Below are 14,431 nucleotides of genomic sequence, written 5' to 3' on the forward strand. Positions count from 1 at the left end.
TGCTCAGGGTGGTGTCTGTGTTTCTTTGGAGCATGGTAGTCTGCTACTCAAGGCGGACCGAGAAGCTGAATGCCCTGATTACTCTTCTTTTCAATCAGATTTCCTATTGCTCATTTTTAATGTTGTTCTAATGAATCTTGTTGGCCAGGGAGGGGTAAGGGATGCATACTGGAGAGTTGGTGCTTTTGCTGCCTGACAACTTGATGATCTTAGTGTCAGATTACATGGGTTGTTCAAGCAAAAGGCTTAGTAGAAGCCATCTTCCTCCAGAGCATGGTAAAATTCAACAATACAAGGTACTGTTGGACTACAAATGAACACTAAAACTAGATGTTGTCTACTGTGGAGGTGTGTTTCTCCTCTCTCTTTTGCAGTGTCTGTAGTACTGGAGATTGAGCAGATGATCAGCCTTGCAGCAAGGATGTTTGCCTGATAGATTTCAAAGAGGTCTTACTCTCAGCTGCTAAATTTGGCTGATTTCCTGTCTAGTATTTGGTAATAGTCTTTTTGACAAATTCTAGAAGAAGGAAATTTCCCACATTTCAGAGCTGAAGGGAACATGACAACAGTTATGTATCCTTAATTCCAAGGATAAAAAGTGTCCTCACATAAGTCACCCACTATTTAGCATCAGACCAAGGCCTAAGATTCTGGTATGAAGAGATCTTCATACCTTCATGCCTGCAGGATGGACATTTGTCTGGGACAGGTCTATGACTAGCTCCTTAGTGTTTGTTTGGCCATAGCACATAAACCTGTCTTCAAAATAAGTTGATACCCTAGGTGTTGCCAGTTACATGGTAGTACACAAAAAATAATATCAAATATGTTCCACACTGCCCTCCTCTTCACACGTGCACTGTCCATCTGTCCAGGTGCTTCAGTGTGGTTAGAGATGCCTTTCATCCAGTTTCAGGCAGAGGCTTCCCATTGCACCTTCGTTCTGCTTTATGGGGATGTCTGCTGCCTCTTTCTTCCCCATATCTCACTACTGGGCTCTTTTCAAACTTCATGCAGGCTCCACATCTCTAGTCTCTCTGGCTTTAGCAGATGAAGAATGGTGTGAGGTTAGGAGCAGATCTTCAGGTTTGCCCTCCCTGGTCCTCGGCTCCTTGGGTGGATCAGGAGCTGATGACATCTGTTGAAGAAGGAAGGAGGTATGTCTTGCCAAAGTGCTGTGGTCTTTGGATGGCCATGACTGAATACAGCTGTGATGTAGGAGGTGTGAAGAGGGTGGGGAGGAACTGGTGTGGCATGGCTGTTGAACTTGTGATGGGGCCTGCATCATCTCAGACTCAGCACGTACTCAGCACTGGGTAGGTCAAAGGCAGGGACATACAGTTCCCTTAGCTCCTTTCACAGGGAGCCCTTGCTCCTAGGGGGTCTGAGCTGTCAGGATGCCCAGTGTCCTAGTTCTGGTTGGGCTGTCCTCACTGGCCGACTGTTTTCCCAGCTGCTGTCCTCTCCACTGGAGGAGGTGATTTCTTATGAGTCATCCTCTTCGGGAAAGAAAACTCTGGGTTCTTCCCCCTATGGTGTGAGCAGATGAGGGGGAAGGTATCTATAACTATTTTATTTTCAAGGTCTCAGCTGGTGGCAGGAAGATTGGAAAACTCAGGCTTAAATTCTGAGCTTACGGTGTCACTTATGAATAGGAGTCGGACAGAAACGTGCAGGAAATATTCTCACAGACTTTAAACTTGAAAGTTAAACAGTTCTCAAGTTAAAAACAACACCAACTTCTCATCTTTTTCCTTGCACAGGATGGTCTGGTGGGACACAGGAGATCTGAGTTCTATTTCTGGCTCTTGTCACCAGCTTCCTATGACCTCGGACTAGCCGCCTAACCTCTCTACGTGCCTCCATTTCCTATTCTGGAAAATGGGGGTGATCACATTTACCTGCCTGGTGCAGACACTCTTGCGACTTATTTCATGGCATAAAGATATAGGAAGGGCCATACTGGGTCAAACCAAATATCTGACTCACCCAACAGCCTTTCTCTGGCTACACAGAGGAAAAGTGGAAACACAGGGCTTGAGTTTTGCTGTCACGGGCTCTCTTCTGGTCTTTCAAAAAATAAAACACGTATGGAAAGCATGAGGTAAGTGCATAGGGAGTAGAAATACATTTCTAGGGTGGTCCTGGATGTCACAGGGTCAGTGGAGGCCGGCAGCAGCACTGGCAGGGCAGACTCCTGGAGCATCCCGGCCAGTGCTGCCCCTTCCTGGCTTCCCTGCTCTGGGCTCTCGGCGCTGCTGGAGGGGGACCCGGTGATGGCCCGGGTCAGGTCCCGCACAGGGCAGGCTGCCCCGCCGCTCCACCTCCCCAGGGAAGGCGGGGAGAGGAGCCCCGCGCCCCCGACAGCGTTTCGGGGCTCCCCGAGATCGCGCCCGGCTGCCGGGGAAAGGCCGGGCGGCACTGGCCTGGCCTGGCTCCCGGCCCAGGAGCCGGCGACGGGACGCGGCGCTGCCGGGGTGTTCGTGCGGAGCAGGAGAGGGACTCTGCGGGACGGGGATCTCCAGCGCTCAGCGCTTGCTCCGGGAACCGCAGGTCCGGTGCGCGCCTGCCCCGGACGAGCGCGGCGGCGGGCGGGCGGCGAGTCCCGCTCCCCGCCCCGGCAGCGCGGCCGCCCCGGCGGCTGGAAACTCCCCAGCGCCGGGCTCCGGCGGGAGGGCACGGCCGGGCTCCGCGGGGGCCGGGAGACCCGCGGGGGAGCAGCCCCGTGCCCGCCGGCGGGCGGGGGACGCGTCCCGGGGAGGGCGTGCTCCCGGCGGAGGATGTGGGCCGGGGGGGCGGAGGGGTGCGCGGTGAGGGGTGGAGAAGTTATAAATCAGCGGGGCTGGGGCTGGCGGGTAATTGATGTCCGCGGGAGGTGAAGCTGGCAGGGCGGCTCGCAGCGGACACTCCCTTTCCGCGGGCCGGGGCGGGCGGGGAGGGCTCGGGGGCTGCTGGATGCGGATCCCCCCGCCGCGCTGCGCCGTTATCTCCGCCGCCGCGGGAGGAGCCCAGGGCCGAGGAGAGCCCGTCGGAGCCCAGCCGCCGCCTCTGCCCCTACCCCTGCCTCTGCCTCGCCGCCATCGGCAGGGGAAGAGCCCTGCGCTCCTGCGGGCAGGACCATGCCCCGCCAGCTGCTCTCAGGGACCGTGCTGCTGGGAGCCGCCCTCCTGCTCGCAGGTAAAGGTCCTCCAGGGCCCGCTGCCCCATCCAGCCCCCGCTCTTGCGACGTGCCTCCTCGGCGGCGCCTCCCGCCGCACCCCGCTCGTCGGCTGGAGCCGGCGGGCACCTGCCTCCCCTCCGCCCCCTCCCCTGGGCAGGGACGGGGCAGGCGATCCCCGCTTTTGAGAGAGCGGCGAAGCGCCGCATCCCGAGCGATCATCAGCCTCCGGGTGCCCGGCGGTGTGCCCCGGGAGCAGCGGCCCCGGGGGTGCCGGAGCCGCGGTGCCTCCCCTCCTCCGGGCAAGGCGGCGGTGCCGGCGCGGGGAGGCGAGCCTCTCCCGGGTGCGGGAGACAGCCGCTCCGGGAGATGTCCCAACCGGTGCATCGCGGAAAGAAAGAATGTCTCGGCTGCCGGGCAGGCTGCTTTCCTCCCCGCTTTGTTTCCAAGTGTCAGCCTCTCCCAGTTCTGTCCGTGAAGCGGAAAAGGTGCCCGTTTCCTTCGCAAAAATCCGGGTTCTGCTGCCCCTCGCCCGGGCAGGACGGCGGAGCATCGGTCGGGGCTGCCTGCGGAGGGTGGCCAAGCGAGAACCCGGCGTGGGTCTCTCTGGAGAGTGGGATGGAGCCGCTCTCCGGCGCCTGCATCCCGCAGCGCTGCGTGTGTCGGGATGAATCAGTGCAGATTCGCTTTCCTGAATCCAGTTTTATTTTACTTTGCGGGAGGAGCCGGCCGTGGTGGGGAGTGCGTAGGGGCCGGGCAAGGGCCGCTCCCGCGTGTGCTCATCGCACCGCAGGGCCGCCGACGCGTGGGGCCGCCCCACGGAGCAGAGCGGATCGGCGGTCCGCAGCCCTTCCGCGCACGGGGGCCCCGTGTCCCGCACAGGGTCCCCAGGTGCACCCCGGGGCGCGGCCGCGGGCAGCTTCCGCGGAGACGGCGCGCAGCACCGCTGCTGACAGCGAGAGCAAACGCCGGGTGGGGAAGGAAAAACCCGAGCTTCCCCCGGGACAGGCGCCGAGGCCGGCGGCCGAGCAGCCGCGTTTCTGCGGTCAGCGGTGCGGCCGCCAGACCCGCCACGCTCCCCCGCGCAAGTGGGCCCGGGGCTCGCTCCTCTCGGCTCCGCGGCGGCCCTGCGCGGCGCGGTGCCTGCGGCCGGCGGCAGCCGCGTCCCGAGGCTGCCCGGGAGGAGAGCTGGCGGGGCCGCCCCGACGAGACGTTTTCCTGCTCGGGAAGTGCTGATTCATCAACTTTGATATAGATATATAGGTATTCTTTTTTTCTTCTTTTTTTTTTTTTTTTTTTTTTTTCCTTCAGGAAAGTGCTAATTTCCCCACATTATTTGTCTCTGCCAAGGAGGCTCTTATGCCCAGGATGAAACAGGCACAGGCATGAGACACACACCCTGATACAGGAAATGTGGGTTCCAATCCTTGCCAGGCTTCCTTCACAGCTTGAGCTTGAACTTCGTCGTCCGGCTCCCACACGGGCTCCTGCGGTGACCAGCTATGCTAGGGGACTGGCTTCCTCTTTCCTGTCGGAAAGGTTTTCCATTGCGCATATCATGGCAAACCCATGGCCCAGGGAGAAGGTGGACTCTGAGCCAGGGGCTCTAAGAGACCCTGGTTCACCTTCCTGTTTGTTCAAGGGACTGTGAGGGACATGAGCACCCTAGACCAATTCCAGTAGGAAAAACTTCTTGTCTTGTTTAGGGGAAAGCCTGGTTCTCTGGGTGCTGAGGACATACATCCCGGCAACAGGCACCAGAAAGATGCTTCTCAGTGGTTTGGTTGATGGCTTTTACAACCGTTTTGCTGGAAATTCGTATCCCCCCCTTAAACGTACAGAGATTGTGCTTCAAATCAGAATTTAGACTTTTTCACACTCATTGATTTTGTTCCATTTTCTCTTTTTTTCGGAAAGAAAAATCATCCTTGCACAGCATCATTTGGACATCCCAGATAGGTTGATCGTGGTTTATCTGGGTCAGTGGTAAAACTCTCCATACTTTTGCATTTGCATAGAGAGTTTCAAAGTTATTGGCAGAGTGGTGGGATGTTTTGTACCGTGCATCTCTCTATGCTTTTCTTCCCGTTTCACCCTCCTTCATTGCCTATTTACCTAAAACTCTTACTCAGGCTGTCCAGCACTTCCCATTTCAAGTGTTCTTTGTGAAACTTGGTTCATCCTGCCTTATGATCCACTCTTGTAATTCAGTCTCTGCAGGTGTCTGCTGAGCTTCCATTTACTGACAGGTACTAGAGGGGATTCACAGAAATAGTCAGTGGATCAGGAGCTGCTAGAGAGAGCTTCATAAGGAAGCAACAGAAGGCAGTCTTTTAGTTTATATGTCTGATAATTTAAATGTTCCCAAAGCAACATTTAAGTTACAAACTGTGAGAGTCCCCATTTGAAAAATTAGATTAATGAAATTATGTTTCTTTGACATGTGACTGTTGGGCACTTCAGCTCTCTTGTATTTCTGTGCACATGCATATATTGGCTATCATAGGAAAGAACAATACTTTTGTCTGTGTTTTGCATAGTACTTGCATATCTTTCCTTCATAGTTCGTATATATTTATTTCACAAATTGTATTGTATACATTTATGCTAAAGACTATACACATAATTGTCAACACGAAACTGTTGTTGGCGAATGAAGTTCAATCTTCCAGTCCTAGACTTTGTATGACAATAATTTTAATCAATAGCATTTGGGAATGTGAAGGACTGGGTTTAAACCCTGAAAAGATCAGATTCTGCAGCCTGGGTTGAGGATTATGTGGCCACATTTCCAGAAACATAAATTGATAATTTGGCTCTATTTCCAGCTTTCCACACAGAAGCAATACCTCACAATTAGCAGCTAGAAGGTAAACAGACTCGATTACAACCATGTCTGTGAACAGTGCTACACAAATCTGTTATTCCAGTTGGAACTAGATCATCAAAATCCCCAGTGAATGATGGACTTTTCAACTTCATGGTCAGCTGGAAAAAATGAAGGAAGAAATTCCAGGTCAAATATAATGAGCGCTGAGGTTAATTTCTTGCAATAACTAACCTGACTTCTCCAAAAGTGCTATTCAGAAGGAAGTTCATACACTGAGGTTTCAATTTGATTCGAGTACTCATCTGAAACAGCTGCGCAGACACAGGGCTATAGTGGTCACCTTTGGGATTAGGGCTGGTGATCTTAATGGCATTCAGAAAAACTGGGTTTCCAACTTCTTCTGGATCTTCATGGAAACTGTGCTCCATTAAAAATTACAGACTACATTCACATAAGGCAGAAGAGTAGACACTGCTGTATAATGCAGGTTTTAAAAAAATGTATACGTGAGATTTAAGTATCGAATTTTCTGTCATTGCTGAAGAAAATCACTTATGTCACTTATTGATGTTTTACCAAACAGGTGTTTTGCTCATATGCTCTACACAAAGCTAGATTTCATTCTCTTATAGCTGGTGTAAATCTGGAGCAATTCCTTTGGGCTAGGCTAGTATATTCTAGATTTGCGGTTCATGCTGGAGGAAATTGGGACTTTGCCTGTGCCCTAGTAAAGGTCTTCATATCCTAAAGTGCCCAATACATTTAAACCCCTAAAAATTTGCCACTGGGGAGATTTGAAGACTTTTTTTTTTGTGGTGTTTTTTTTACATGTGAACACTAACAAACAAGCTGAGCCTATTTTCTGTCAGATGCTTCGAAGACTGAAACCAGTAGCCCTTCACACTGTGTGGGTGTATAGGACAAAAGGAAATTGTCCAGATTTTCAGGACAGTTGCTGAGTCCTTGCACTTTAATGTGGTTTGGAAACTTCAAGCACAATGTTTATCAACTTGCTGGTTTTCATGTCCGACTGAGATTGGGAAAGGAAGACACTCAGCTGATGAGGGTTAAGGTTCGACATTTCAGAAGTCTGTGTCCAGTGGGGCTGTGGTGGGGATTTATCAGCAAAATTGTTCCTTTGCCTCCCCCAGAGTTAGGGGTGGGGACTTCCTGCTGCAGCCCCAGAGGGAATGGGAAGCGAGACTGCTGCAAGAGCAGCTTTGCCATGAAGCGTAGGATGCCCAACCACAGGCACCTCTGCTCTTGGAGGCCAGTCTCTCCTATTGGTGTGAGACCTTCAAGAAGCAAACTGCTCCCTCCAGAGACATGCATTATCTTTAGATCTCACTTCCACCTCAACAATCTCTTTTTTTTCCCTCTATCAGTATTTGTAAGAATGTGGGGAAATATTTCCTTGTATATTTGAGCATGAATTCCACCCATGGACAGCACCAGGCTCTTCTCTCTTTGCCATTGTGATGCATCCTTACTACACGTATTCCTGCAGCTGAGAAACAACCTTTCCCAAGCATTTCCAGCTGGGAATGACCCAACTTCTTAATCCACCTTGTGGGAACCGCTCATTGTAAAATTCGTCCAGTGATTGGCAGGAAGGTGCACGGACAGTTTTCTCCCATCAAGATGCAGAAGTTCAGTTTCATTCCCCCATGGTTAGAGGTCAGTACTGCATAAATCCTGGTGGTTAAAAGGAAAAGAAAGATATGCTGCAAACAGCAGTTTGAAAAGTGAAAATACAGTCATTAGTACCATGCCTTTTGTGACTGGCAGAATGAACTCATGCTGGAACTAAGCAAAGCGATAACAGATTGAGAAACACAAGGGTGTGGGGAGAAGAGATTTGAAACTATGCACTTCAGAGGTACTTTTATCTGAAACTTAAGTCTTGAGCCATTGAGATATATGGAGAAACTTGGACTGGGAATGTGGGTGATTGTTTCTTCTGTATTAAGTGTTTGGTATATTTGGTGGGTTTTTTTGTGGCACCATGAGTAGTAATTTGCCAACCTAAAGATGAAGAGCAGGGTGATGTGGCTTGTGACACATCTGTATTATTCAAGACCATTATAGATGCTTGTGAAACAGTTAACTGATTTATTCCTCGTCTTTCCCAGACTTTTGTTTGGCTTGTGTTAATGGAGAAGCAAAAGGTTCATGTTGATGATGACCTGATTTTACTATCTATTGTTTTTCCATGAAATCCCAGTTGATTTTCATTACCAAAATCAGTTTGTCCATATTCACAATGTTAAGTCACCCCTATAGCATATTTAGACAGAGCACAATCCAGCATGATGCGGTTGACACTGACTTCTGTTTGCATGACTTTTCTAGACTGTAGGGCTGCTCTTTCAACATTCTCTGAAATATGGCGCTAATCACTCCTAAATGCAATCCCTTTTAAGTCGTATTCCCTCTTTTGAAGCTATGGCCTTGAAACAAGGTGCTGTTTGCTGTTGAAGCAGCTGAAGGATGGGGAAGTCGTTAGAAGGAAGCTGTTTCTAGGACTTCAGTGTGTTGAAGATGCTGTGTCAATGCAGTGACATTATTTCTGTGCCATGCCTGGAAGTGGGGGTGGAGCGGGCAGGGCATGGTGGCCGTCACAGAGCCAGGGATCCGTGAGCAGATGTCTCTGTTCCTCAGAAGTTCCCTTGGGAAGCCCATGATCTGGGAACAGGACCCCCTGCTTAGCGCGTGGGGAGAGGCGAGGGATGAGTGTGAGGGCGTTTCATGAGAGGAATTTCACAATTTCACATAGTTTGCTTAAATGTCCTTCCTGTGGGATTCTTCCCTGCCACGGAGCAAAGGAATTTGCCCCTTTTGTTCCCATTGTCATTCCTCTGTGGAAAAACCTCTCATCAGGATCACCGTGGACTGACTAACGTTAACAGAAGCCTGAAAGTTGCCATCCTGGATCAGACAAGGGCTCTATTTAGCTCCGTGTCTTGTCTCCAACAATGTCCACCATCTGATCTTCAAGGGGGGTTCAAGGAACCTTGCAGGAAGCAGTTATCTGATAAAATTCTCCAGAGAGGAAATTTTTTTGCACTATGATTTAAAATCCACTAGTACTTACTAAGAAACTGTGGGACTGAGGATCAAGGAAACTAAAATTAGTGTCTGCCAAAATTTAGAAGTTGTCTGTGTTTTTGGCAAATGGATATAACATAGTGGGACTAAATTGCATTATTTTTTATAACGCAGAGAATTTTCTTCCTCTGTTGTACTGGTAGCGTTTGGGCTGAAAACCCACTGTACTTTGTTTCATGCTGTGCTGTACTTAACATTCCTCCTAATCTATGTTTTAAGTATTAATTATTATAATTTCGTAGTATAAATTGAGCCACTGGCAAGCTTGCCAGAAGCTTTCTGCATGTGCACCTACTGTAGACTTTGTGGTTTAGATGTCATTTAGATGCAGAATGGGTTTAGCCTCTTGAGCCATTGCAAGGGAGTACTCTGTGTGTTGTTCTGGTTCTTCTTAACGTCTCTAGTTTAAATTGTTTTGTTGCATTAGTTGTTTTCTCTTGTTTTGAACCCAGGGCCCTTGCCTATGGCTCTGTTTAGTAGGGTGGATGGAAAGTCAGTTCCTGACTTTTTTTTTTTTTGTCTTGGAGCATTACAGGACAGTTCATCTGTAATGATGGAGCATCGGAAATTATAACCAGCAACCTTCAGCAAAGTGGAAATCCTGCAACTTTGCTTTACATTTTCTTTTATATAGTCCCTAATTTATTCCTGTGTGCACAGCTTAATGAATAGTACAGTCCCAGATGCATTTGACAGGCCTGTGAGCTGGCAGGTTACTGACAGGTATGCAGCTTGTCTATATGAAAGTCTTCCAATCCAATCTTATTATATTGCTTAATTTGTCTCACTAGAGAATCTATAGCAAATCTTAAGTATTAAGTTGGTAAAGAAATTTGGTCAAGAGAATGTACCTCCTTACTCTGTATAGGAATTCTTAATTATTTTTGTGTCTCTTTTTAATGTACTTGCTTTGTTATATCAGTACTTTCCTGCTAGGCTTGCTAATGGGATAAACTTTTCTCAAAAAATATTGAACTGATGATTATGTGCTGGGTTCTGTCACAGTGGAATTAGAATACATGAAGCAATAGAGTAGATCTGATGGCTCACAGACGTAATATGGGTAGACCTACCTACACTCCTGTAAGAAGCGCAGGCTTAGTTGTGTATGGAGGTGCAAAACCATACACCTGGGTGAATGCCAGTGGCTGATCACATGGCATCACTTCTGGATGGGTGGATAATAGATTCACAACCACTTCTCATCTGCAATGGCCTGAGTAGGATCTCCCCATAGGGGTCAGGACAGGCACATCAAGATGGAGGGATATGTAAGCCACATGGACCTATGCCAAGTGTGGTGTGAAAGTATCACTGCAGCCCAGCTCTGCTATAACCAGTTCTTGCTGAGAACAGCCTCAGAAGACCTGGTGGGTTTTTTTTAAGTGGGTGTTCACTCTGTTGGAGCAAAGACCAGAGTAAGGTGGACACAACTGTGATATTTCTCTTGCTTTTCTCAACACACACCATATATATATGTGCATTTTACACCCTTGATGTGGTTTACTAAGGTGGGTGATCCCATGAGGGCTCATAATGGAGGCATTAGACTGTACATTTGGATTCCCATTTTCAATTATATATGCTCAATGGGAAATAAAAAGTTTACAATTATGGCTGGTTTTAGTTCTCCTCTGTAATTGATTTCTCCTTATATAGCTAATGAAATGAGCACCTTCACCAGGCTAGATAGTAGCAAAGGTGCTCATTTCAGATGCTAAGTTTCTAGAGTTATTAAAATTGGATGGATAAAGGAAGAAACACATTTTTTTTCTCTCTCAAGTTCTCTGAATGTTAGATTTTGAAATTTGTTTTTATTTGGCATTATGTAAAGTGCCTATGCTCATGCACAAAAGTCACCTGGTGACTTTAGGACAGACAGGACACAATCTTCTGATGAGCTGGTGAAGCAAGTGCCTTCAAGCAGGTGTTGCATGGGCACGGCGGGCTGAACTGTGTGGCCTTGGCTGCCCAGGTATGATGGGAAATGGTAATTTCAGTTGGTAATAACTGGAGCCAGATTTACTTCAAATAATCAACTGTAATTTCAGGTTGTTACATTTCTACATCTAAATTTTTAAATGAACAAAATCCCTTGCTCTCTAATAAAGTGGCTTTACCACAGGTTTCTGTAATCACATCCTGATTCATCTAGGGGAAATACTGGCAAAATGTTTGGCACTTGCTGGGGAAATACATACTTGTTTACATTTACAGTTATTGACCGTATTGACATGATACTGTGTACTGCTCAGAGGTGTTAATGCAGTACTATCAGAATTGTACGTGCTTTATTTTTAGCTACTGGGTGTTCTGCTTTGCCTCAATAGCATCTAATATTATATCAGTGTGTATATACATCTAGGGACAGCAAATGCATACAGATAGTAAAGAAACTCTTACCACTTGCTCTGAGATCCAGAACTGAGAGGGAAAGAACACACTTGCTGAAATAATAGACATACACATCTTTCTGTGCCTGTGAAGGCCTTTCTTGGGCAGCTGCATATCCATTTGCCCTGATGATGTTTGGTGCCATGTTTAGTTCCAGGGCATGGAGTCAGGGTCAAGGCATTACAGTTTGCCTAGGACTCTTCTAACCTGCTGTGATAAGCTTTATTGCTGTTCAGACTCTATTATGATGCTGTATCATACAGCAAGCCCAGGGTCCTCATCCATTAATCTATCGATTTCCTTGGCAGGCTGTTATGTCCTACAGGTATTTTAAATTATTAAATTGTAGTTGAGATTAATCAGACTTAAGTATTTGATCCAGAAATCACTCGGCATGTGTTGCAGAACATCAGACTGGATAATTGGAATGTCCCTTCTGGATCTGAAAGGGATGAACCTATGAATTGTTGAATTTTATACATCAACGTGTACTCTGTAAGTAAATAGCTTCCAACAGTTTTCTTGATCTTGAAAGCAAACAAGAACACATTTCAGTCACAGCGGAAGCATATGTGAGTGATAGATCCATTGAGGAGTGAGACAGCTTGAGCTGGCTCTTCTGCCCCAAATGTTTTTCTGTTTGCCAGCTATGTACCAGCACACGATGCCTCTCTTTGCACAAGAGCCAACACGAAATCCAGACAGAGCTACCTTACAGTCCAAGGACCTATGTCTGTTAACCCTTGCAAGTCCCTATGGCTCTTAATTGCCCTTCAAAGTTCTGTTTTGACAGAAATAGTGGTTACATTTTGCTTCCTCAGATCATGAGCTTGCTCATATGGATGATTGTCAATGTCAGACTGGGACAAAAGCACACCTTGCTCTCTCACAGATTAGCTGTCCTAGTTTCTCTTCTGCAGACTTCAGGCGTGAAGCTTGGATTTGCTTCAGAGAAGTGGTGTGAAATTATATATATGAAGGACTGTGAGGTTTCCTTTAGAATGGGGACCTAGATGGCATCTGAAAGACCTGGAGATAGTGCTCTGAATCTCAGGGTGGCTCAGGTGTGACACTGTACGTCTTTCCTGGAGGCTGTTTCAAAGTACAGTCAATGGAGGTGGTGCTTTTACCTCTGGGTGCAGGAACCAGACTGCATTGCCTGTGCCTAAGCACTAGAAACCTGGTGACAGAGATGAGATGGGAGCTATTGCTGACAGGGAGATAGAAGAGTCTTTTCTTCCAGTAGCAGTTTTTCCCAGACACCAGCAGTCACAGAAGTAAAGCGTCATCATCCAGGTTAATCCCTTCTTCCTCTAGTCCTGTGGTGGGACTGGGCCAGACATTCACACGTGGATCAGGAAAAAAAATTATTTTTTTTTCCAATCACCACTAAAATTTTGAGACAACTCTGCTTAAAAGTTTGCCTGTCTTATATATGCAAGTATTGATGCTGTTAAGAATCTCAGTGTTGATTAAACTCGGAGGACCCGTTGGTCAACATTCCTCCTTATGGTCAGATGTAAATCAAAACATTAAATGGCTCTTCAGGGTTGATCACAAAGTCCTTTTTCTCTGTTTTTTAAAGTAATGTGGGGTAATGATGTAATTGGATAGGTACAACTGTTTGAAAAAAGTAGTTGTATTTACTCACAGAATGGCCTGAAGTACCTTTAGAAGAGATGGTAATACAATAGGTTTGTCAAGAAGAGCTCTGAAATACAGAAAACTGCTGATATCCCAGGCTTCCTTACGAAATGGAGTAAAGCCATATATCCCATATGAGGTTAGCTGGTAGCCATGTTCTGGCTTAGGAGCTGCTGCAGATCAGAGTCAACCCCAGATTTTCACTGGAGACTCACTGAAGGTCAACCTACTGGGTACTACCATGCTCCTAAGCATTTCAAACAAATTCTGTAATTGCTTATTAGTTGCACACTTGTGGGTATTCCCACTCCCTTCGATGGGATGACTCATACAGAAGTGCTCATAAGCAAGTGTAAAGTCCTGGGGTGCATTTGAACTGGATGACCTGTGTTTTAAGAAGCACGGAGAGTTGAAGGCCCTATTCAGAAATCACATGTGCTCTTTCCAGTGCAGGAGTGTTCGCTACAAAATATATTTTTGCTGAATATGTTTGAATCAGGAGGAAATTATATTTGATGGTTAAAAACCACAAAGGGTGAGTTATGTTTAACAAGCCTTAAAACACGTGCAAATCCAACAATGACTGAAACAATTACTCATGATGGATAACTTTATTGCCCACAGATGGCACTTTAAACCCAGAAGGTCAGATTCTTTGTATACACTGAAGTTGCAAAGATAAACTAATCATTCTCCTTAACCTCTCATTGTGCAGGTGAAAAAAGATAGTCAACATGTTCAGGATAACGGGAGTGGTTGGAAGACACTCAGCCTCAAATTATTAATAAGATGTTAAAAGTAAAAAACTACCATGCCTGTTAACTTCAAGAAAATTTCTAATAACTTCTAATATATCTTAGTTGTTTGTTTGTTTTGTTTTTTTTTTTTTTTAACTAAACCATAAAGCTAGCTTTTGGGATTACTTTCTTTAGTCAAAGGTAGCAGAAATTCACAGTGTATAAAAGGGAATTTAAAAGTAGAAACTGAAAAAAACCAGAATGGGGATACTAATGCAGAATGGTCCTGATTTTGAGTTCAGCAGATCTATCCTTTTAAGAGAAATCAAGATTTAGCTGAAATAGCTGGAAAGGCTTATCATGTGTGCACGGTTACTGATTTGTCTGTAGAACTGAACCCACATATCATATTTGAAAAATATATGCATGCTAATTTTTTTTTTTAAATTACTTGTAATCAATGTTTTTGGTTAACAGATCAAATTTTTGTTTACTTCATTCAGGAAGAGGATCACTTTTTTTTGTAAGACAGAAAATAGTTGAAGAAGTTTATTCTTTTGT

General features: G+C 46.7%; 1 protein-coding gene across 3 annotated transcripts in view; it reads left to right on the forward strand.

Annotated features, from left to right (window-relative positions):
- The first annotated feature begins 2,880 nt into the window (after window positions 1-2,880).
- The window catches only part of FLT1 (fms related receptor tyrosine kinase 1), a 116,343-nt gene continuing 104,792 nt past the window's right edge, over window positions 2,881-14,431 (forward strand). For all 3 annotated transcript variants that reach the window (XM_074914774.1, XM_074914793.1, XM_074914784.1), the window contains exon 1: window positions 2,881-3,177. In XM_074914774.1, coding sequence (XP_074770875.1) covers window positions 3,120-3,177 — 58 coding nt within the window. In that variant the 5' untranslated portion in view covers window positions 2,881-3,119. The remainder of the gene's footprint in view (window positions 3,178-14,431) is intronic.

The sequence above is a fragment of the Athene noctua genome, chromosome 1 (genome assembly GCF_965140245.1).
Source record: "Athene noctua chromosome 1, bAthNoc1.hap1.1, whole genome shotgun sequence".
NCBI classification, from domain to species: domain Eukaryota; kingdom Metazoa; phylum Chordata; class Aves; order Strigiformes; family Strigidae; genus Athene; species Athene noctua.